General features: G+C 41.1%; 2 protein-coding genes across 4 annotated transcripts in view; one reads left to right on the top strand and one right to left on the bottom strand.

Moving 5' to 3' along the window:
• LOC140495997 (retinal guanylyl cyclase 2-like) overlaps window positions 1-7,145 on the bottom strand; it is a 50,108-nt gene extending 42,963 nt beyond the window's left edge. For 2 of the 3 annotated variants that reach the window (XM_072595401.1, XM_072595400.1), the window contains exons 1-2: window positions 6,961-7,145; window positions 4,836-5,666 (exon numbers count right to left, since the gene is read on the bottom strand). In XM_072595401.1, the coding sequence (XP_072451502.1) occupies window positions 4,836-5,666; window positions 6,961-6,973 (844 nt within the window). In that variant the 5' untranslated portion in view covers window positions 6,974-7,145. Of the gene's footprint in view, window positions 1-4,835; window positions 5,667-6,852 lie in introns of all 3 variants that reach the window. The other variant, XM_072595402.1, reaches the window with a different exon arrangement.
• Window positions 7,146-13,073: 5,928 nt separating this feature from the next.
• Window positions 13,074-24,761, top strand: nxt2 (nuclear transport factor 2-like export factor 2). Its single transcript, XM_072595399.1, has 4 exons — window positions 13,074-13,220; window positions 14,452-14,538; window positions 17,959-18,103; window positions 24,230-24,761. The coding sequence occupies exons 1-4, from the start codon at window positions 13,206-13,208 to the stop codon at window positions 24,406-24,408; spliced, it is 426 nt and encodes a 141-aa protein (XP_072451500.1). The 5' UTR covers window positions 13,074-13,205; the 3' UTR covers window positions 24,409-24,761.
• Window positions 24,762-25,436: the final 675 nt, after the last annotated feature.

Below are 25,436 nucleotides of genomic sequence, written 5' to 3'. Positions count from 1 at the left end.
ATCAAAATGTCTATCAATTTCTGTCTTAAAGATACTCAACAACAGCCCATCCACAGTCCTCTTAGCTCTGCATGTAGAGTTATGCAAGAAAACCAGCAAGTTGCTATTGGAGTTATCCTGCTTCTCCAGAAACTTTGGTATACAAAATTAGGTTACTTACAGTATGGAAACAGGCCCTTCGGCCCAACAAGTCCACACCGACCCACCACCCACCCAGACCCATTCCCCTACATTTACCCCTTCACCTAACACTACAGGCAATTTAGCCTAGCCAATTCACCTAACCTTCACATTTTTAGATTGTGGGAGGAAACCGGAGTACCCGGAGGAAACCCATACAGACACAGGGAGAATGTGCAAACTCCACACAGAGAGTCACCTGAGGCGGGAATTGAACCCAGGTCTCTGGTGCTGTGAGGCAGCAATGCTAACCACTGTACCACTGTGCCACCCAGATACTGGTATCTGATCGAATGACATGGTATTACAATACAAAGAAATGCATGAGTTATTGTTATTACACAAAGCACTCCTGATAAACAGGGCTGTATAGATAATGATTTGTCCTTTCAAATGTATTCTTAAAAGTATGACAATGTTATTGATTACTACTAAACAATCACTCTGTAGCTGAGAATTAACTTCTAGAAATGTGGAATCTCATTCCTTAAGATTAGATTAGATTAGATTACTTACAGTGTGGAAACAGGCCCTTCGGCCCAACAAGTCCACACCACCCCGCCGAAGCGCAAATTATTTAAAATAATTTTTGCTTACCTGTTTGTCTCTGCCTATTATTTTTCCCAGTCCTATATATACCTTCCTCTCTTTATTTTGTTTTCTCTAGATGATTTGGTATTTTATTTTCTGGTTTAAGAGCTGCATGTCTAAAGTTGGGCTTTCCTGTGGTTTCAGCTCTATGCATACTACTTGGGGATCAAACCAGTGTCTAGATCACAATGAACATTATCTTAGTGTGGACTCTGGTATGTTCCTCTCAAATCCATGGAAAGTATGCAGCACAAGCAATGGCAAACACCCAGCAAAGCTATTTTAGTGCTAGTGAAGCAACTTTCAAGCTCAATGCTGCAACTAATGCAGATTCTTATTCTCACATAGCTAAGTACGTTAAGGCAAAAGCATGAGAGGTAGGATCAAGACTAAACTAAGGGGCCAGTCAATCTTGCTCAAAATGATTATGGCTGATCTCGATTTTCACCCATTCCCGATATTCTTTAATCTCCAAAAGTCTCTATTGTAATCTTCAACATATTTAATGATGATGCATCCAGAAACCTCTGGGATGGAAAATTTCAAAGATTTTGTTAAAAATTCCTCAACGCTGTCCTAACTTATTCTGAGACCTTATTCTGAGACTGGGCCACCTCGCTTTAAATTCCCTAATTGGCAGAAACAATTTTTTAACGTCTACCCTGGCAAGAGCCTTCCGCAACATGTACTCTTCAATAACATATCATTCGTCTAAACTCCAGAGAGTATAGGCACAATATAGTCTCTCATCAGAAGACAGCCCTTTCATCCTAGGGACAAATCGAGTGGACCGTCACTATACTGCCTGCAATACACACACCTCCTTCCTTAAACATGAAGATAAAATTTGCATGCAGTTTTTCAGGTGTGGTCTCACCAAAGGGTTCTGTAAAATTTTAACAAGTTTTTTTATTTCTCTACTCCAAACCCCTTTGCAATAAAGGCCTAACATGCTGTTGGACTTCATAATTGCTTTCTGCAACTACATACAAACATTCGGTGTTCCTTGTATGATACTAGACCCGAGTCCTTCTGAAGATTAATATTTACCAGTTTCATGTCTTTTGAATAATGTTAAGCTTTTCTATTATAGAGTCATAGATTCGTAGAGTCATACAGCATGGATACAGTCCATGCAGACCATAATCCCAAACTAAACTAATCCCACCTGCCTCCGTTTAGCCCGTATCGCTCCAAACTTTTCCTATTCATGTACTTATCCAAATGCCTTTTCAATATTGTAACTATATTCACACTCATCACTTCCTATGGAAGTTCATTCCACATAAGAACCGCTCCCTGTGTAAAAATTCATCTGCCATGCATTTGCCCACTCGCTCAACTTGTCCAAATCACCCTGAAGCATCTCTGCATCCTCCTCATAGCTAATTTTCCCACCCAGCTTTGTGTCATCTGCAAAGTTGGAGATATTACGTTTAGTTCCCTCATCTAAATCATCACTGAATATTGTGAATACTGAGGTCCAAGCACTGAACCTTGTAGTATCTGATGACTCACTGGCTGCCACCTAGAAGATGACCCATTTATTCCTATTCTTTATTTCCTGTCTGCCAACCAGCTCTCTATCCAAGCCAGTAAATTATTCCCAATCCAATGCACTTTAACGTTACATGTTAATCTCTTATGTGGGACCATATCAAAAGCCTTCTGAAAGTTCAAGTAAACCACATGGGTGCCTCCCCCCCACCCCCTCCACAATCAATTCTAATTCTTACATCCTTGAAAAATTCCAAGAGATTTTCCAAGCTTGATTTCCCTTGCATAAATCCATGCTGACTCTGTCCAATCCTGTCACTGTTTTCCAAGTGCTCTGCTGTTAAGTAATTTTTAACAGATAGTAGCATCTTCCCTGCCACCAGTGTCAGCCTAATTGGTCGATAAATTCCTGTTTTGTCTCTTTATAAATACTGTGATTACAATAGTTACCATCCATTTTGACAAAATTATTAAAATGTTTCAAGAACATAACTAGTCGGTTCGATACAGTGGTAATGAATGGATGTAATGTGTCTGCATTTGAAAAAGGCATTCAATGAGGCGCAAGTCAATGGGAAAGACAAGGGCTCATGAAGTTGGGTGATATGTTAGCATTATAAGAGGATGGTTAACAGACAGGAAGCAATTGGGCAGAATAAAGAGGGCATTTTCAAGTTGACAGATTGTGATTAGTGAAGTGTTACAAGAACTAGTGCTGGGGTTTCAGCGATTTGCAGTCTATAACAATGGTATGGAAAAAGAGACAGAGATTAATGTATTTCAGGCACATGCACATGCATCCCCTGATCCACGGTCATTAGCATCTGACACTCACTAGCCCTTCATAATCATCATGGTACCCCCAACCAAACCAGCTGGAGGGTGCTCAGGAAGCTCAGACCTGTACTGCAAGGTGATCCAGTACTGATAGACTGGAGTAAAAAGGCTTTGCACGTAGGGATAGGATTGGACCAGGCTGCATCACAGAGCTGCTGGCCTGCTGTCCTCGTGCTCACTCACTCACTGCCCACTTGGTCTGAGCTAACGTTTGCTGTATATGTTTTTACTGCTGCATGGATGCCCGCGGTCCAGGCATGGTGAGACGCAGAGGCTATTCACCAGCATGCTGACCAACGTGCACTGGGATTTCAGTGGTTGCACGCTTAGATGGTCTGTTGCTCACAGCATTCTTGCCTTGCCTAGCCTGGCCTTGCCTTGCTGGTCAGCAGGCCTCAGTTGTGGAGGAGGCCATCGTATTGAATGGCAGTGAGCTGCCAAGGTCTGGTGTCATGGCCTCTTCTGCTGGGCTTCTGGGAAGAGAACACTTTCCTCTCCACCCCCCACTCCTCCAGGACTTCCAGCTTCCTGTTGGAGAATTGTGAGCCCCATCTTCAACTTCTCTGACATCTTCAGAATGACTGTCTGTCACCTAGTAGGGCAGCTTTGGAATACAAGGCTTGTCTGGGTACATGATGATCTTTTGAATATTGTGCAGGTACCAGGGATGCTAGTCTTTCAGCAGGTATTCACTGAGGGTGGGTACTAGGGATATTGGTTTTTCAGCGGGTATTCTCTTGAGGGTGGGTACGAGGGATGCTGGCCTTTCACTGTGTGGCATGTTCTTCCCAGATTGGCATGTTGTAAAATGGGATGGAATTAGCCAAGAGGGGCACCAGAGGAGCAGAGTACATTTTTGACTGAATTGAGAAATTCCTCCATTTTAAGGTTCAAGGAAAGCAATAACGTGGAACCAGAGATAGTGTGATAAAAATCCAGAATGGGTGAGGTAAAGTGTGCTTACTTAGAATTTTGTGGGAATACTCAAAGATGTTTTTGGGAAAAACATAGGATTGTAAATAAAGTAGAGGAAAAAGAGACACGGTTAGCTATATATCATTTGCTAACTCTCTTGTCTCCAAGTTAGAAGGTTTGAGTGCTACTCCGGTTCCTGAGCACAAAAAAAGGCTGGAATTTCGATGCAGCTCTATGGAAGTGCTGTAATGCCAGAGCAAAAAACCAAGGTGTTATCTGTCCTCTCAGATAGTTGTAAATTATTTGAAGGAACTATTTCCCAGTATCCTGTCCAATATTTATGCCTCAACTGACATCACAAAAACAGATTAGTTTATCATTATCACATTGCTGTTTGGGGTGGGGGAAGCGGTGATAGCTGTTTTCAAATTAGCTTTGTGTTTTCTACATTACAACCACTTTTAAATTGGTTTTATTGACAGAATAATGATTTGAGATATTCAATGGTGGTAAAAGGCACTGTATAGATGCAAATCTTTCCTTATTATTCATCCAGTCCCTTCTGCTAGTCCCTAGACAGCGTTTTGCTATCAATACAGCGACAAACTAATTCTGAAGAATCTACACAAAATTCATTGTGAAGAGCTCTCAGATATCAACAATATTCCAATTAATAGGTTACAGATCGCTAACATCAAAAGTTAATTCAATTTTTGAAATTTATTTGTTCATCATCATTTATTACCCATCCCTAATTACCCACGAGAAGATGTTGATGAACCACTTAAACTGAAATCAAAAATGTCTGTACATACTGCGAAGTTTGTCGATAGTTTTTATTTTCTTGAGAGTGCTTCTGACACTTTCTGGATCATTGTCCATTGAAAGCACAGCTCCCACTGGCAGGCCCTGTTTCCTGAGGGCACTAGCCACTTTCACAGCTGTATCCACCCAAATGTCTTCCATTGATGAGATGATGGCTACATGGGCCCACCGAAAATATTTCATCACTGTGAAGAGAACTCTTGTTGGAGATGGTAAAGTTCTCATAAAGGTTGGATAATTCAGAGTATCATCCATTTCATAGTTTATACAAGCCCATGAAAATATAATTCTATTCCAATTTTTTCCCAACAGAGAAGCAGCATCACAATAGCCCGGATTTGTAGGACCAATGAATCCAGATGCTAGTTCTGAATAATCAAGGAAAGCAGCTAAAGCTTTGGAGGTGTGACAGTCTTCATTTAGTATCACATAATCAAAGTGGTTGCCAAGACTTAAGGAGGAATCCTTGTTGATTCGATCAATAGCTAATTTGGCAGCAGCATTTGGAAGAGCTTTAGCAAAAATTGGGTCACATCTCCACGGTCCTATGATGCCCACTTTGTACGTTGCACATTGTACTGAATGTGGAAGCGTCAAACTCAACAGAATGGTGCAAAACAGTTGGAAAGGTGACAATAAATACGATGCAAACCTTTGATTTTTGGTATCAGTCCAAATTGGATGGTTTGATAATTTCAATGTAAACACACTGAAACAAGAGAAGTGGTTTGACATGGCTATCCTATGGTAGTCCAAAGCATTCAGCTGGAAAATATTTTTAATAATTAATCGAAGTTCTTTCAGAGGCGTTTGCAAAAGCTCTATTAAAAGAAAAACAGACTTAGGTTCATTCAATACATTCTACTTTGAATGCCTACACATTCATGTTCAATTTCATTGTCTTTCTTGACTGTATTTTGATTATAACTATTATTGCAAAGTTCCTGCTTAATCTTTCTAGCTCCAAATATACCACACCACATGTTTCACATCCTCCTTAATTCTTACGTCATCTCTACGCTGAAATTGGTGGCAGATTCAGTGATGCCAGTGGAGAGAAGCATCCAGAAGCTGCACATCCTGGAACCATTCATCAATTTTAATGGGTTTTGAAACTGGGCTTGTGAATCTATAGCTCCTTCAATGTGCTAGGTGTTACGTGTCACAATGGAGGAAGACGTTACATCTTAATACTCTCTGCAACATATATTACATTAGTGTGTTATTTTAAAATATTGCAAAACAATGAAAGTTCATATTTTTCTCTCACTTTTTGTATCTCTTTAATCCTTAAAAATCAAGGGTGGGCAGAACTGAATTTGACATTTAGACTGCTAGCTCAGTGCAGTGCACTACATAAACTTTTATTATCTCTGTATACAGCCAAAACTCATATCCTGCCTGAAGAAAGGGACTGAACTGAAAACATTAACTTTAACTTTGTTTTTCTCTCTACAAATGCTGCCAGACCTGTTGAGTTTCTTCAATACTTTCTGTTTTATAAGTAGTTTGCCATTTGAATACACTCATAAAATGACCTTACAGTCGAGCTGAATTTCAATTGATGCGTATTTACTATTTCTGTAAAAGCAAACCTGCACAAAATCATTCTGTCTAATCTCTCACAATTGAATATACCTCACATTGTACAACTGAACATGTTTTTCAATAATCAGTGCAATGGAACTTACATTAAATAAAATTTTAAAATATGAGTCCAGGAGGATAGTGAAAAAAACAGATAGAGAAAAAAACATTTCCTGAACCTTAATATGACATATTAAAGTATATTGACAATTCAGGTTTATGGGAATTTGTCAAATCCTATACTCGTATCTTACAGCAATTGTTGCTCAATTCATTGCAGCTGCACTGTAACCCACTTTACATTTTATTAAGTAAAACTTGCTGTAACCATACCAAACCAGATTATTACACTAACATCATAAACCAAATTACTTTCCTTGCTATAAAACTCTTAAAATAATGAATTAAATCTAAACTTACTGATTTTTCAGGTGAGGAAATGAAGTTACTTTCTCTCATTCTCTGTTTAATGAGGTCTCAGACTTTAGTGACTGATCTGCTTAAATTCTATCGCATCAACCTGCTTACCAATTTGCAACATTCGATACTAATATTGTCATTCCTGTTCTTTTCCTTCATATTATGTTGATCTCGATGGATATGTCAAAAACAATCTTTTCACATGCATTACTTTCTCTCCAAACTGTGGACAAACAGTTGCAATGTGGAAGGTTATTGCTTTACATAGTACAGACTGCAGCTTACAGGCAGTATTGTGACCAAGGAATAGTAAATCCTTTAAACTGATATGTTACAAAGCAGTGTATCTCAATGACCTACATACAATGACCTTAAGATTTGTTTCAATTGCAGTGCTAAATCCCAGTTGAGTGTTACTCAGGGAGAGTTCAACAGAAATGAATGAGGGTTATAAATAGTTATGTGTAGAAAAATAGTAAATGAGAAAAGATTTTAAAAACACGGATTTTGATTTGATTTATTGTTGTCACTTGTACCTGAGTACGGTGAAAAGTTCTTGTTTTGCGAGCAGTACAGGCAGATCATAACAATATCATACAGATCATAGGTTGTTTAAATAGAATGTGGCATGCAGGGTTATAGCTGCACATAAACAAGATCAAAGTTAGCTTTGAAATTAGATAAGTCCATTCAGCAGTCTGATAACAGCAGGGAATAAGCTGTGAATTTAAACAATTGGTGCATTTCAGACTGCAGAAAATAATTTTATGTGAATTTAAGATACTTTAGTGACATAAGCAGAGTTTAAAAAAAACTTCTTGCAGATTAAAATGTTTCTGACTCAACGTTGGTGTATCAACTGGCGAGATGTAATGCTCAGGTCTTGACTACCAAATTGGCTCTCTCAAACTGGTTTCTGACATTTCTCCTTTTCTATTTTGTGTCTCAAGAAATTACATTCAAACATTTTTCATGAACATTCTGAGGTGAGTGTGAGAGAAAGGCACCTAAACTGACTGGACCAGTGAACTGAATGAAAAGATCAACAAATTTGAAGGTGAACATGAAAATGAGAATAAAAACAAAAAATTGTAAGAAATTTTTGAAAGATGTAGAAATGAAGGCTCCATTTTCAAAGTGCAGTGGGATGAAAATGAATGTATGCCGATGACTGTGACACTTCTCTCAATAAAGTAGAATGTGGCTTGAGTAAAGTAGTAAAAGTTCCTTTATGCATTTGGTGTGAATTGAAGCAATGAAATGGCAGAATGTCAGTTTTGAAGCCCATTATTAACCAGATATGTATGCTTTTCAGAGTAAACTAGAAAAACCATTGAAAGCATGTTTCTAACAAAAAGAGTAAGAAAAAGCTCCACAAGGATTCAAAGGATGGGAGAAAAGAAAAATAAGTCTCGAACAGCAATGCCATTGACCTTACTCAGGAAATCATAAAAGGCACATATAAGATGGGGTTATGAGACAGTGAAAGTCTCAAAGTGTTCAGGAATAATAGCCAGCAGTCATACATAACACTTTTATTTGAAAATGGAAGCGTACAGATAATATCCTCAAATCAGCCATAAGAGATTTTGGATGTAGGTTTACTCGCTGAGCTTGAAGGTTCATTTCCAGATGTTTCATCACCCTACTAGGTAACATCTTCAGTGGACCTCCGGGCGAAGCACTGTTGATCATTCCTGCTTTCTGTTTATATGTTTGGGTTTCTTTGGGTTGGTGATGTCATTCCCTGTGGTGATATCATTTCCTGTGGTGATGTAAATTCCTGTTCTTTTTCTCAGGGGAGTGGTAAATGTGGTCTAACTCGATGCATTTGTTAATAGAGTTCTGGTTGGAATGCCATGCTTCTAGGAATTCTCGTGCATCTCTCTGCTTGGCTTATCCTAGAATGGATGTGTTGTCCCAGTTGAAGTGGTGTCCTTCCTCATCTGTATGTAAGGATGCTATTGAGAGAGGGTCAATAGTGCTTTGCCCAGAGGCCCACTGAAAATGTTACCTGGTAAGGTGATGAAACATCTGGAAATGAACCTTCCAGCTCAGCGAGCAAACCTACATCCAGAACCTCAACCTGAGCTACAAACCTTCTCAAAACTCGATAAGAGATTTAGGTCAAGGGAAGGTCAATTGCTAGCACACAAAGAAATCATTTTGACCTTATTAACTAACAATGAGAAGTTACCATGCCTGAGTTCAGAAAATGAACTTAAAGATAAATTTAGGTCTACAACTGACAAAAAGAGCAACAATTGGGCATAGTGCTTAACTGAAGCATTTGTTGCAGAGTTAAAGGAAGGGCATAGGATAAAAGATCAACGTTGAATTATATTAATACTATTATGCTTATATCCTGCTAATCCTATTTGTTACTTCTCTTTGTTGCAGATACATTTTCATAGTTTTGCTAATACAGTACAACATGTGTAGGTCAGTAATTGTGGAAAATGAAAAGTACACCATGCTATTTGTGAGGGGTTTATTTTGATAAGAATTTGTTATATTTTTAAACTCAGTATTAATAAACCTTCACTATTATTAAAGTTTCTTTCCTTCAAGACTGAGGTGTATGAAGATGTGTAATCTAAAATATTAATTTATGATAACATTGACTAGACATGGATCTACATCTTGGAGTTTTTTGTAAAAAAAACGCTTTGCAAAGATAGCTGGTTTTATCAGGAATGATATTTCAATTGCTAAGATCACAAGCTGCTGGACTGGAGTCATTGCGTCTGCAATAATTTCAGAGATTGGTCACATGACCAAGGTTATGCGTGTTAGTTAGAGCTAAATTGCGCATAAACAACGAATTTACTCTCTTTCCGTTCTTCTGAAACCACTGACATAAAACTTTATGAATTGAGAAATCCCTGGAAAATATCATGTGCAAGTGGAGTGTTCCTAAGAGAGAATTTGAAATCTACACAACTGCCTCCTGAAAGCATTCTCAGACAACCATAACTGATCCAGAAAAATGCCACAGTGCCAACTGCTGATGTGAAATAATTTGGGTTACAGGTCAAAATTTGGACATTTTTTACTTTCATTCACGGGATGTGGGTATCACAGGCTAGTCCAGCATTTATTGTCTATCCCTAATTGCCCAGGGAAAGTTAACAGTCAACCACATTGCTGTGGGTCTGGACTAATATGTGGACCAGGTAAGGATAGCATTTTCCTTCCCTAAAGGACATTAGTCAACTCGATGGATTTTCCCTTGACAATGGACTGGTCTACATTTGACTCTTATTTCCAGATTTTTATTGAATATAAATTCTACATCTGTCATGGCTGGATTTGAACCCAGATGCCCCAGAACATATATGAGTCTCTAGATTAACAGTCCAACAAAAATGCCTTGAGACTGTAGTTTCCTCTATTACTGGGAGTAGTCCTAAAACTATGTGTGATTTTCTTTCCTGAATTTAACTGTTACTTGACTAAAGTATTCAAGATAACATTCTGCAAAGTTTTATATTTTCCTCCCAGACTTTGAGGTTGTGTGTGTTAAACTACCCTTCTTAAAGGCTAGTTGTATATATCTGCACAGTTTAAAAATTTCATAATAATTTAATCTTTGCTGAAATAAGTTTTACATGCATTAAAATAAACATTTATTTGTTACTTTAGGAGCATGGCTGACTCGTATCAGGCACTGAACTATATACAGTTTGAAAATTGGCAGTATCACCTCCCTTCTTAAATTCAGAGCTTGTTGTTACCAGTGGAAGGATGGGTCAAAGAAAGGAATCAGATTAGCCTCCTTGGTAGATAAAACAACATCTATACAAAGCTACTGACAAACTTCATCAAACTTACGAAAGGACATAAACCATCAAACACTGAAAATCCTACAATGGTCAAATGTGGCCCTGTTGCCTCACCTCTGGAATTAAGCTCTTTCATCCATGTTTGAACCAAGGCTGTAATGAGGTCAGGAGTTGAGTGGCCCTGGTGGAACCCAAACTAGGCATCACTAAGCAAGTTATTCCTGGGCAGTTGCTGCTTAATAGCACTGTTGATAACACTTCCATCACTTTACTGATGATTGAGAGTAGATTAATGGGGTGGTAATTGGTCAGGTTAGGTTTGTCCTGTTTTCTGTGTACAGGACATAGCTGGGTAATTGTCCACATTGTCCGGTAATGTTGTAACTGTACTGGAAGAGCTTGGCTAGGATATCAGCAGGTTCTGGAGTACAAGTCTTCACTACTATTAAGAGGATGTTGTCAGGGCCCACAGACTCTGCAGTATCCAGTGCCTCCCCATTTCTTAATATCATATGGAGTGAGACAAATGGCTAAAGATAGGTGTCTGGGACACTAAGGAGAAAGCGGGGACTGCAGATGCTGGAGATCAGCATCGAGAGTGCGGTGCTGGAAAATCACAGCAGGGCAGACAGCATCCGAGGGGCAGGAGAATCAACATTTCAGGCATAAACCCTTCATCACGAATATCTGGGACACTGAGACCACTGGAAGAAACCGAGATGAATCATTCACTCAGCACTTCTGACTGAAGATTGCTGCAAATGTCTCAACTTTATCTTAAACAATGATGTGCTGGGCTCTTTCATCATCAAGGATGTAGATATTTGTGGAGCCTCCTTCTTCAATGAGTTGTTTAATTGCCTACACCATTCACGATGGATGTGGCAGGACTGCTCAGCTTAGATCTGATCCGTTGGTTGTGGAGTTGCCCAGTTCTGCCTATCATTTGCTGCTTATGCTGTTTGATGCACAAATAGTCTTGTTTGGTAGCTTCACCAGGTTGACACCTCATTTTCAGGTATACCTGATGCTATTTCTGGCATGCCCTCCTGCACTCTCCATTGAACCAGGGTTGATGGTAATGGTTGAGTGGGGAATATTGCAGGTCATGACATTTTTCATTTTGTTGGAGTACATTTCTGCTGCTGTTGATATCCTACACTGCCTCATGGATGTCCAGTTTTGAGTTGCTCGATCTGTTTAAAGTCTGTCCCTTTTAGCACTATGATAATGCCACACATCATGATAGAAGGTATTCTTAAATGAAGGTGGGCATTAGCAGAGTGGCATTTTCATTAGACTGTTAACCCAGAGAGCCAGATAATGTTCCGCACTCAACTATCCACCTTAGGCTAGATGGGATCCTAATGTGGCCAATTAACAGTCCCCAACCTCCCGGTAAAGTCCAGCCCTATCAGTGCAATCTGTCAAAGTGATGTGGGGTTGTGATTGAATAACAGCTGTTCTGTATAAGAGTTACTGGTCTTAAAATGTTTGCACCATTTGTTCTCTCTAGAGACGTTGTCAGACCTACTGAGATTCTTCAGAGTTAAAAATCACACAACACAGGGTTTTAGTGCAACAGGTTTATTTGGAAGTACTAGCTTTTGGAGTGCCATTCCTTCATCAGGTGGTTGTGGAGTATAAGATCGTAAGGCACCTGTTGAAGGGACAGCACTCCGAAAGCTAGAGCTTTCAAATAAACCTGTTGAACTCTAACCTGGTGTTGTGTGATTTTTAAATTTTGTACACCCCAGTCTGAACACTGGCACCTCCAAATCATGAGATTCTTCAGCACTTTCTGTTTTTGTTTCAGATTTCCAGCATCTGCAGTTTTTTCATTGAATAGATGGCAATGTGTACAGTTTATGAGATGTGGGTCTGAAGAAGTCAGCTACACTAAACTGGGACCATTGAGTAAAAAGGCACAAAAAGTACCAAAGTACAGAGTATATGTGTCAATGTCTATAAAGAAAGAAGATTGGTTTAGATCAGTGACTGGAAGTAAATGATTCATGTTTGCAGATATCAATGCATAATAATATCCAACTCATCCTTTGGATATGCCTGTGTTGGACTGGGGTGTACAAAGTTAAAGATCACACAACACCAGGTTATAGTCCAACAGGTTTAATTGACAATCACCTGATGAAGGAGCGTCGCTTCGAAAGCTAGTGCTTCCAATTAAACCTGTTGGACTATAACCTGGTGTTGTGTAATTTTCAACTCATCCTTGATTCTCAATAATGGTGTGTCCAGGTTTTAAAAAATCTGGTGATTCGTTAAATGAATCTGGCTTTCACTGGTTTATGAGATGATGTTTGAAAGTCCAGACCATGAGCCCGCCCCCTAGTAATTCCAGAATCACCCAGAGAGGGAGCAGTCACCAGGCCGGAACGGAGGTGGCGGCTCGGAGGATCCAGGAATTTGTGCGGAAGTTTGATCGGTGCTGTACACCGGAACTGGAGCGCGGGGCGGTTTGTGTCAGGGAGGCGGAAGGAGCCGGAGGTTTATTTGGAGGGAAAGTGGCGGCGGCTCCGGACCGTGGCCGTTGGCCTCTGGCACTTCATGGCCGGCTCTTTGGTGAGAGCGGAAATACCGGTTTGAATTGACAATCTCGGAGCCGCACTGAGGGCTTTCGTGCTGATCCCCCCCCACCCCCCCCCACCCCTCTCTTCATTCACCCCCACTCCCCCACACACTCCCCCCCCAACACACACACCCCACACACACTTCTTCCCCCCCCCACACACACTTCCCCCCCCCCTCCCCCACACACTCCCCCCCACCACACACACTCCCCCACCCCCCTCCCCCACACACTTCCCCCCCTCCCCCACACACTTCCCCCCCTCCCCCCGCCCCCCCACTCCCACACATCTAACCCCCCCCCACTCCCACACATCTAACCCCCCCCACTCCCACACATCTAACCCCCCCCACTCCCACACATCTAAGCCCCCCCACTCCCACACATCTAAGCCCCCCCACTCCCACACATCTAAGCCCCCCCACTCCCACACATCTAAGCCCCCCCACTCCCACACATCTAAGCCCCCCCACTCCCACACATCTAAGCCCCCCCACTCCCACACATCTAAGCCCCCCCACTCCCACACATCTAAGCCCCCCCACTCCCACACATCTACCCCCCCCACTCCCACACATCTACCCCCCTCCCACACCCACACATCTACCCCCCCCCACTCCCACAAATCCCCCCCCCCACTCCCACACATCTACCCCCCCCACTCCCACGCATCTACCCCCCCCCACTCCCACGCATCTACCCCCCCCCAACTCCCACGCATCTACCCCCCCCCACTCCCACGCATCTACCCCCCCCCACTCCCACGCATCTACCCCCCCCCACTCCCACGCATCTACCCCCCCCCACTCCCACGCATCTACAGCCCCCCACTCCCACGCATCTACAGCCCCCCACTCCCACGCATCTACAGCCCCCCACTCCCACACATCTACAGCCCCCCACTCCCACACATCTACCCCCCCCACTCCCACACATCTACCCCCCCACTCCCCACTCATTCCTTCCTCCCCCCCCTTCCTCCTCCCCCCACCCCCATCCATGCCCCTTATGATTTTATAAACCTCTATAATGTCACCCCTCCGCCTCTGACACTCCAGGGAAAACAGCCCCAGCCTATTCAGCCTCTCCCTATAGCTCAGACCTTGCAATCCTCGCGACAGCCTTGTAAATCGTTTCTGACCCCAGAATATGGTTTGTGAGCAGAGTTTGCATTTTGTAAATTTAATGTTTTCTTTAAGTTCTGCATAAAATTATAATTTTCAGGACTTCAAAACCCATGCGGACCAGGCATGCAGAGCAGCAGATGAGTTTGTCAACATTTATTATGACACAATGGACAAGAGGAGGAGAGTAAGTAACCCCCTGGACAATACATGGTTTTCTTTTCCTTGCTACTGTTACCATTCAATTTGTTTTGAGTGGGGAGAGGAGACAGCAGAGCAGAACCTCAGAAAAACAGATTTTGTTACTGTTTGTTAGTTACATAACTCATGTCACCAAAAATATCTTTCTGGTTTTCATGGACACGTGTTCATAATCATTGGAGTATTACAGTGTGGAAAAGTGCCCTTCGGCCCCTTGTGTCCCCATCGGTCATCAAATACATATCTCCCTAATCCTGTTTCTCAGCGTTTGGTCTGCAGATGTATGTGTTGTTTTATTTCAACTGTTCATCTAAATACTAAAATGTTGTGATAATTCTTGCCAGCTCCACCCTTTTAGGCAGAGTTCCAGATACCCATTACCCTCTTGGTCAGAAAAGATTGACTTAAATCCTTTCTGATCCACATCTTTATCATAACTGTGTCCCCATGGTTATTGACCCCTCTACTGAGGAGAAAAAGGTTTACTTATTTAGACCCTATCTGTGCTCCTCAATTTTGTACACCTCAATCAGGTCTCTGTTTCAGCCTGCTCTGCTCCAGTGAAAACAGTCCCAGATCATGTTGTGTCCCTTCAGAGCTGAAGCATTCCAGCCATGCAACTTCCTTGTAAATCACTTCATCCTTTCCAATGCAGTCATAACCTTCTAGTGGCCAGAACTTCACGCAGAGTCCAGCTGTGGCTTAACCAATGTCCTATACAGCTTCATCAAAATCCTCTGCTTTTGTATTCTGTCCCATATCTAATAAAGGCAAGTATTGTATGTGCTGGATAGGGTGAATAGCCATGGTCTTTTCCCTAGAGTTGGGAAGTTGAAAACTAGAGGGTATAGTTTTAAAGTGAGAGGGGAAAGATTTAGAAAGGAACTGAGAGGTAACATTTTCATGCAGAGGATGGTTGAGATGTGGAACAAACTGCCAGAGGAAGTGGTCGAGGCAGGTAGAATTCCAATATTTAAAAGGCATATAGATGGCTATATAAATAGGAAGGGTTTAGAGGGATATGGGCCTAATGCTGACAAATGGGACTAGGTCAGACCCCAAAATTACCTAAATACCAACACGTTGCACCTTGCTCAAAAAGGCAGCGTTGGCACAATCTTACAGCTCAAAAACAGTGCTCTGGGATAACTTCCTATCCTTAATATTAAGAGCCAATCAAGGCAGATCTCAGTATAAACATAAAAAGCCTTCACCCGTACAAGGAAAAAAAAACAGATGACGGGTTAGAAGTTTTATATGTCTTAAAGTCAATGTAGTTTAGTTCTTCTATAGTTTCAGGCAGTAAAATGATTTTGGAGTCACTGATACCTTTGCAGCTGAAAGTGAAGCTGGATATTAGATGTCCAATGTCAGCTGTGAAATTGCAATGCATGTTTGTTATTTTAGTAAAACCCGAGTTCCAGAGCAAATTCTCAGTCTGACAGCTGTGAAACTACACTTGTTAGCTGCTTCTTAAAAAGCCAATCTCTAAGCCTTAGGTAGTTCTTCAGTCTCCGACCTTGCCATACAGTTGCTCTCCTGAAACAATCTCCTTTCAACCTTTTAAAGTATCTTTGTTTTTGATCTTTTATATAAAGTTCCAAAAACAATGCAAAGCTTGTTCAAGAAAAACAGCAGTTCCTGCCCCAAGGAAGTGAGTAAATCCAGCTGAGTACTGAAAAAGCTTCAAAACCAAGAGCAGCTCTCCAGCCACAATCTTCTCCCGTTCATCATTTTCTTTTGAGAAGACTACCTTCTCCATAATTACCCTAAATCTTAGAGTTACAGTCATTATCACTGGAATGCTCCCGGACTGACTGCTCTACCCCTTTACCAGCTATATTCCCCAAAATTAGGTCCAGCAGTACCCCCTCTTGTAGGGGCTCCTACCAGCTGGCTTAAAATGCTGTCCTATATATGTTAGAATTCTGCCCCTCTCAGCCTTCCATAGAAACATAGAAAATGGGAACAGGAGTAGGTCATTTGGCCCTTTGAATCAGCTCCACCATTCAGTATGGTCATGGTTAATCAGCTAACTCACTACCTTATTCCCTCTTCTACCCTTTAGCCCTAAGAACTACGTGTACCTCCTCTTGAAAACATTCAACATTTGCCCTCAACTGCTTTTGGTGGCAGAGAATTCCACAGATTCACCACTCTGAGGAACATCCTTCCTGCATTTACCTAGTCTAGTCCTGTTAAAATTTTATAGTTTGACATTTCTTTTCTCACGTTTGTGGACACGTAACAGGAACCTAGAGACTTCCCTCGTGTATGAACCCTTCAGCCATGAATCCTTGTACTCCCATCTGCCTGTCCTATTTATTGCAACAAATATAACTCTGTATAGGAGGCTGCTTGATATTAACATGCAAATGGTCTCTCCAGGCATGTCTTGTCTCTCTCAGTACCAAGGATTGCTATGATCCCTGAAGTACCAATTGTTAATTACAATTTCTGTTACATCCCTCTGTAAATTTTGCTATAAATTCTTTGTCTTACAATTGTGTACTCCACACCACCTGATGAAGGAACAGCACTCCGAAACCAAGTGCTTCCAATTAAACCTGTTTGATTTTTTTTTGGTGTTGTGATTTTTTTTTTAAACCTTTGTACACCCCAGTCCAAAACCGGAATCTCCAAATCATGACTACCCACCTGTTCTTGTCTCTCTTTAGGTTCTGTCCTCACCTATCATTTATTACCACACCTTCTGCATTTAAACTGACATTTTCCTAGCAACCATCAGTTCTGAAGAAGGGTCACTGGACCCGCAATGTTAATTGTAATTTATCTTCACAGATGCTGCCAGACCTGAGTTTTTTTCAGCAACTTCTGTTTTTGTTTCTGGTTTACAGCATCTGCAGTTATTTTGGTTCTATGTTATAAGTGGCTCTGTTACTGCAGGTCCAGAGAGTAATTTTGCCAGTGTTGACTCTTTTTTTTAAAGTTAAAAGTGCACTTGAAGTTTGTCCTTTTCTTCTCCTTCCTAATTTTGTTCCTTCTATTCCCTCTTGTGCTCTGTTTTCAGTTTAGTTTTACCTAACATTAAATTTATCTTTTAGCTCATTGTAATTTTTCCAGAGTTCATTATTTGCTTGATTTTTACTGTCTTTTCCAACATCCCATTATCAACTCTGAAACTGGAGTGGATTAAGTAGTTGAAAGTTGATGGTGCTTTTGTTTTACACTTGGTTTATGTGTTTTGTTTCATCTTGCCTTCCTACTAAAATGGCTACCTAGAACTCAGCTTTATAAATGTCACAATCCAATTAGTTCGTTCTTTTACCTCAAGAGAGTGAAAGTTGCTAAAGTATCATTAATATGGTCAGCATCTCCCGAATGTTTGACTTATATTAAAATTGCCATTTCTCTTCAGTTTTTGCATTTTGATTTTGTTTTTTAGGTCTTAACAAAATTATACCTGGATACAGCAAACCTAGTGTGGAATGGAAATGCAATATCAGGCCATCAAGCACTCGCTGAATTTTTTGAGATGTTGCCTTCTAGTGAATTTCAAGTAAACATGCTGGATTGTCAACCAGTTCATGGTATGCTACAGTTATTCCTGACCAGAACTGAATCAAATGTAAATGTTAAGAATTGCTAGATTCAGTAATCTTACGAGCAGTCCTGAGTATTTTTTAATTTGGAAGTTGATGGCTTTAATAACAAGAAAAATAGATGTGTAGATTGCCCATGAATTGTTTCACCCTTACTGCTTTATTTGTTCATTCACTTATAGAACGTGGGCATTGCTGGTTCAGCCAGTATTTTTTTGCTAATCCATAATTGCCCATCAGCAATTTTCCAATTTTACTGAGTAGGTGGCCGTGTTGTAGCTGTCCTGAAACTGTTGTCAGAGCCTTTGCAATATCCAGTGCCTTTAGTTGCTTGTTGATATCATATAGCATGGATCAAGTTGGCTGACGACTGACATCTGTGACGCTGAGGATTTGAGGAGGAAGCTACAGTAGATCATTCACTTGGCATTTCTGGCTGAAGAAACCCACACATGCTTCAGTCTTGTCTTTGTTTTAGACTTGCCCATTAGTGAGAATTGGGATATTTGTGGAACCTCCTCTTCCAGTTATTTAATTATCCCTGACCGTTCAGGACTAGAGATGGCAGCACTGCCGAGCTTAAATTTGATCTGTTGGATCACTTTGATCTGTCCATCGTGTGCTACTATTTTGTTATGGCCTGCGATTAGACCAATGTAACTTCACCAGCTGATATCTCATTTTTAGATATGCATGGTGCTGCTCCTGACATGCTGCCTTATACTCTACATTGAACAAGGGTACATTTCCTAGTTTGGTCATTGTAACCTGGGGGGGTGTATGTTTAGGTGTGTGATCCTAGATTGTGTTTGAATAAAGTTCTACTGAAGTGCTTCATGAATCTCCAGTTTTGTATTGTTAGTGCTGTTTGAAGCGCATGCCACTTGCAGTGCTAAGTGCCACAACACAGGTGGCACAGTGGTTAGCTCTGCTGCCTCACAGCACCAGGGATCTGGGTTCAATTCCCACCCCTGGCAACTGTCTGTGTGGGAGTTTGCACATTCTCCCAGTGTCTGGGTGGGTTTCCTCCAGGTGCTCTGGTTTTCACCCACAGTCACAAAAGATGTGCAGGTCAGGTGAAGTGGCCATGTTAAATTGCCCATAGTGTTAGGTGCATTGGTTGGAGGGGGTGGGCTGCTCTTCGGAGGGTCGGTGTGGACTGGTTGGGCTGGAGGACCTGTTCCCACACTGTACGGAATCTAATCTAAAATGCAGTGTAAGTATCCTCAGTGTGATAGGACTGTGGTGATCAGTCTGCCAATGCTGTTTACAGATGTATCTATGACATTAGATGTGTGAGGATGAGGTCAAATAGGTTTGTTTCCTTCTCTGTTCCCTTACTGCCTGCTGCAGACTCAGTCCTATTGCTCTGTCTTTTAGGAGTTGGTCAGCTTGCTCAGTCCTAGTGTCACTGAGCCACTCTTCATGATAAACATTGAATTCCCCCTCCGGAGTACATTTGGTACCCTTGGCATCCTCTGTGTCTCCTTCAGGTGTGTTCAACATGTTAGATGAGGGAGAGCCGTAAAGTCGGTTCTGCTATAACCTGTGTTTTTTCAATGTGATTAGCTTTAACGTAATTAAAGAATTTAGGCAGTTATTTGTAGAATGCAAACTTTCCTTACCTGTATTGGCTATAATTAATTTAAATGGTGCGGCTATTGCGTGATTTTCTTAATGTGAGATCACGTGAGAATGGAACTATCGCGTTATAGCAGAACCTGACAGTATGTAATAATCAGGTGGTTTCCTGACTTCTGTTTGACCATACTTGAGACTTTGTGGGATCCAAATGTTGAGGTTTCTTGGGGAACCTCCCTTCCAACTGTATACCACTGTCTTACCTCTGGTGAGGCAAGACATACTAAGGTATGGTGGTAGTAGTATCTTGGACATTGTATATTATGGTTATGTCAAGCTGTTGCTTGATTAATGTCTGGGGCAGCTCTCCCAATTTTGGCACCAGCCTCCAGATATTAGGAAGGAGATTCAAGGTTTGTGTAAAGGTTAGTAGCTAGGGTGCCAGTTGTTGTGGTTGTGGGTATATTCACTGAGCTGGGAAGTCAATTTGTAGATTTTTTTTTGTCCCCTGTCTAGGTGTTATCTTCAGTGCTTTGGAGCCTCCTGTGAAGTGCTGCTGTACAATGTCTTCTGGAATTTATTTGGTTCTGTTTCTGCTGCTTCCGGTTGCCAGCTCCAGTTGTTCGTTGTAGCGGCCGGTATATTGGGTCCAGGTCAATGTGCTTGTTGATAGTCAGTGGAGGAGTGCCAAGCTTCTAGGAGTTCTTTGGCTGTCCTCTGTTTAGCTTGTCCTGTAACAGTTGTGTTGTCCCAGTCGAATTTGTGGTCCTTGTCTGTGTGTATGGCTACTGGGGACAGCTGGTCATGGCATTTAGTGGCTTGTTGGGTGTTCATGGATGCAGATTGTTAGTTGTCTGCCTGTTTGTCCGATTATAGTGTTTTGGGCAGTCTTTCCATGGAATCCTGTAAATTACATTAATCTTGCACACGATGAGTATAGGGTCTTTTGTCCTGGTGAGTCATTATCAGAATGTGGCTGTCGTGAATCCTAGTGGTCGGAGAAGTCTGGCTGTCATTTCCGCGACTTTTTTTTTATGTAAGATAGCATTGCTAGTGAGGTAGGTCATGGCATGTCCTCATCGCGTTGTTTGCCTGTTAGGTGCCTGCGGATGAATTTGCTGGGATATCCATTCTTGGCGAATACTCTGTAGAGGTGGTGTTCTTCCCTTCATTGGTTGGGAGTTCCGCAGTGTATCATAGCCCTTTTGAGCAGGGTCCTAATGCAGCTTCTCTTGTGTGTGTTTGGGTAGTTGCTGTTGTAATTCAGGATCTGGTCTGTGTGTGTATGGCTTTCCTTAACACTTTTGTGGTGCATTCACCGTTCTGTGTTCTTTGTGCCTTCACATCCAGGAATGGGAGTTGATTGTTAGTTTCCTCCTCTCTCGTAAATCTGATCCCTGTTGATGATCAGCTGTGTGTTCTCGATTTCTGTTCTTTAAAAGAAAAGCCGTACTAGCCATGGGACTCAACTACCACCACAGGGGTGCAAAAACAACACCAGAATGCTGCAGTCGAATGTACGCTCAGAACTAACAGTCTAACCAAAGAGATATAGCAAGCAGTCAGACAAACCATTGTACCCATACTAACAAGGAAAACAACCTCAACACCAAAGAGAGAAGCCCTAAAAACACTCAAAAATAACAAGAACATAATCATAGTACCAGCCGACAAGGGCAGAACAGCGGTTATCATGGACAAGACTGTATATATACAGAAAGCAGAGAAACTACTTGCAGATATTGACACCTGCCGAAAGAGGGAGTTTGGCCTCACACCACAGCTAACCAATAGAAAAAACTGTACATTATAGAACCTTAAAGGACTAGTATTCAGGATTGACCTAAAGGATGAAATCAGAAAGTAACAAAACTCTTAAGATTTTACGGATTACCCAAGGTATACAAACCAGACATACCACTTAGACCCATTGTGGCATTCCCAGGAGCGCCATCGCATAAACTGGCAAAAGAACTCCAACAAAAACTAATAGATCTTATCACTGTATCCACACATTCCATATAGTCATCACAGGAATTCCTAGACAATACCAAGAACATAAACATAGACAAAGACGAAGCAATGGTCTCATTTAAAGTAAGGGCACTGTTTACTTCAACTGACAAAACTCTAGCCAGAGCAACAATAGCCAACCTCCTGGACAAACAGATCAGACGACACACTTCACGTTCGACAACCAAATATACGAGCAGATCAATGGAACACCCATGGGCTCACCCATCTCTGGATTCAGAAGAAGCAGTGATGCAAAGATTGGGACAAACAGCCCTACCACAAATTCAACCCAAACTCTGCATCAGATACATAGACAACATTTTTGTTATCATTAAGAAAATAGAAATTGAGAACACACACCGGATTATCATTTTACTCTCGAGGATCAGATTTACGAGCAAGGAGGAAACCACCAATCAACTCCCCCTCCTGGATGTGATGGTACAAAGAACACCATGGTGATTGCGACACAGAGGTGTACAGGAAAGCCATACACACTGACCAGGTTCTGAATTACAGCAGCAACCACCCAAACGTACAAGAAGCATTAGAATCCTGTTCAAAAGGGCTACAACACCCTGCAGCACTCCTGACCGATGAAGGGAAGAAGAACACCTCTACAGTGTCTTTGCCAAGAATAGATATCCCAGCAACTTTATCCACAAATGCCAAACAAACAACGTGACGACATGCCACCATCTAACTCAATAGCAAAGCTATCTTATATAAAAAACCTCTCTGAACTGACCGCCAGACTTTTCCGACCACTCTGGTTCATGACAGCTACGTTCGGACAATGAATCGCCAGGACAAAAGACCCTATACCCATCATGTGCGCAGCTAATGTAAATTACAGGATTCCTTGGAAAGACTGCCCGAAACGCTATATCAGACAAACAGGCAGACAACTAACAATCCGCATCCACGCATACCCAACAAGCCACTAAATGCCACGACCAGCTGTCCCCAGTAGCCATACACACAGATGACAAGGACCACAAGTTCGACTGGGACAACACAACTATTATAGGACAAGCTAAACAGAGGACAGCCAAAGAACTCCGAAGCGTGGTCCTCATCCACTGACTCTATCAACAAGCACATTGACTTGGAGCCAATATACTGGCCTCTACAATGAACAACCGGAAGCAGCAGATACAGAACCGAATAAAATTGCAGAAGAGATGGTAGAGCAGCAGTTCACAGGCAGTTCCAAAACACTGACGGTAACACTTAGACAGGAGATGGAATGTCTGCAAATCCGCTTCCTAGTTCTGTGAACCTACCCACAACCACATCATTAGTAAGGAGGATTTTGCAGAATCAGTGGGGTTGAATGTTCGTTCTTTTCCAACCTGTCAATAGCAGGTGATATTTTTAGTTCCACTCCATGCAACTAAGCGGCTTTTCAGAAGGCATTCAGGAGTCAGTATGTGGTATGAGGTGTTTTTTTTTTATGGTGGCAGATGATTTAATGGTCATCATTTACATTCAAATGCATAAATTGGATTCACATTCTGTCAGTTACTGTACCCTAATTTGAACCAATGTCTTGCAGAGTAGTAATCTGAGCTCCTGACTTGAAGTCCACTGCCCCACCAGCCTTGGCAAAAAAAACAATGTAACTGAAAAGAACAAAACTTTCTTCATTGTGTCCGTGTCTGGTTTGTTTATTAATTTAGTTTCCCTTTATCATTTTTACTTATTTATAAAAATACATGTTTTTCTTGTCTCTGCTCCTGAATTCGTTCATCCCTTTCACAGTTGATATTAATACTAGAAACACGTCTTTGATCGTCATGAGATACTTGAGCAATGTTTGTTATCTTGTATCTAAAAACAAAGGGTTGCTTTACCAGTGGGCTACTTTGTTTGCACTCCAGTAGTGAAGTAGTATAAATGAGCAATGCACATGTATTTTATTCATCTTTGTCTGTAATCATCCTGCTACAAAACAATCTTAACTCTCCAACACACATTTCTCAGGTGTTTGAAAAATATACTCTTGAAGGGATTGTTTTATCAAGATAAAACATTCACAGCAGTTTATAGTGTTTGTACAAAAGGAGCAATAGTTGTGTCCAATATCTTGATCTTTTACAAATGAGAGCATTTGTTTCTGTTTTTTTGAAATTGGCCGTGAAGATGAAAGGGATTCATTTTATTTTTCTCTTCATCTCTTCAATTCAATTCAAATGATTTATTTTCCATTCTGTTTATTAAGGCATGGTAGGATGGCAGCTAAATGATTGTGAAAACCAGTTTTTGCATTGTGCTGTTCTAACCTGTCAATCTACTGATGTATTAAAGACCAGGTATCAAGCAAATGAAAGCAAAACATTTTAAGGAAAGCTTTTCCCTATGTAAAATTTCTGTAGTCTTCAATGTATAAGAGACACAATTTTGCTTAAAAGGTGGAGGGTATCTGGTCATTGAGTAACTGTCAGCTTTGTAACTGTTTAGCTTGAAGGTTATTTTGTGGTTTACTGATTCAGCTGTGCTGTCTTGTCTATCTAGAACAAGCTACTCAAGGGCAGACCACTGTGCTTGTGGTCACCTGTGGAACAGTGAAATTTGAAGGAAATAAACAGCAATACTTCAATCAAAATTTCTTGCTCACAGCACAAGTAGCCCCACAAAATACCGTGTGGAAAATTGCAAGTGATTGTTTCCGCTTCCAAGACTGGGCCAGTTAATTCATGGTCTTAAATAGGAAAATGATGAATTGACACTGCTTTGGATTTAATTCTGGAAGTAAATGGTGGAAGCGTTAAAGGAATAAAAAGTACAAGAACTGTGAAGCATTGTGACCAAAGTAACAAAAAGAGGGAAAGGGCATCTGCGATCATCCTCTCGTAAAGAAGCTTATGGCCATTGCAGCTGGTACTGATATTCAGTATTTTGTAGGTAGTATTTGACAATAGCACACCCTGAGGTCTAAAGTCTGTGATTTTAATATGAAATCTGACACTTATTATCACTTTTTCACTTGCTTTGTATACTATGCTGTTTGAAACAGACTTCAGTAAATAAATTTATTTGTTCCTGATCTTGTGTTGCTCATGTTTTAGGTCTGTATTTTAAGCTGAATGAAATGTTCCAGATTTTGTTTTTCTGCTGGGACATAGGATGTAGGCGATTTAGGAACTTGAACCTGCCTTGCATGTGATTGTGTTAGTGCTGGTTACCCTTGGTGTCATGTTCCAATGGACATTCGTGTATCTGTGTAGAAAGTGAGTGTTGTTAGTCTCCTTGACCCTTGTATTGTTCTCACCTGCATCATGGTGTACTTTCTAACAGTGTTTCATTAGAAAGCAAGCAAAAGCAGAAACCTAGTTTATTCTCAACACTGCTTAAACTATGTAACTGAGGACAGTTGTTGTACACTCATCATCCTAGATGAGATCAAGTAACAAAGATGGGAATTAAATCCAAGAGCTTGCTGTTTTGACCACACTATCTTTCTCTGTCTTACCACTGTCATCCACCTGGATGGGACGGGGGTCTCTTGGTTCCATTCTCATTCCTGCCTTCAAATAAAAACAAAGCTGAATAAAACAAATCAAGGCAAAAAAATAGTCAACACAGAAGTTTTACATTGCAATTATAGAGTAAATAATCTAAGTTTTAAAACAATACACATGCATTGTTTGTATATATTGGTACTGAAATACCAAATGATCCACATGCATGGAAGTTTAATTCAATGGTGATATACTTGGGT

This window comes from Chiloscyllium punctatum, chromosome 25 (assembly GCF_047496795.1).
Source record: "Chiloscyllium punctatum isolate Juve2018m chromosome 25, sChiPun1.3, whole genome shotgun sequence".
Taxonomy (NCBI): Eukaryota; Metazoa; Chordata; class Chondrichthyes; order Orectolobiformes; family Hemiscylliidae; genus Chiloscyllium; species Chiloscyllium punctatum.
This window is presented reverse-complemented; position numbering and strand designations above follow the sequence as displayed.

Coding starts and splice junctions, on each gene's coding strand:
- nxt2 (XM_072595399.1), top strand. Junction 14,539..17,958: donor CAATGGACAAGAGGAGGAGA/GTAAGTAACCCC, acceptor TTTGTTTTTTAG/GTCTTAACAAAATTATACCT. Junction 18,104..24,229: donor GGATTGTCAACCAGTTCATG/GTATGCTACAGT, acceptor TTGTCTATCTAG/AACAAGCTACTCAAGGGCAG.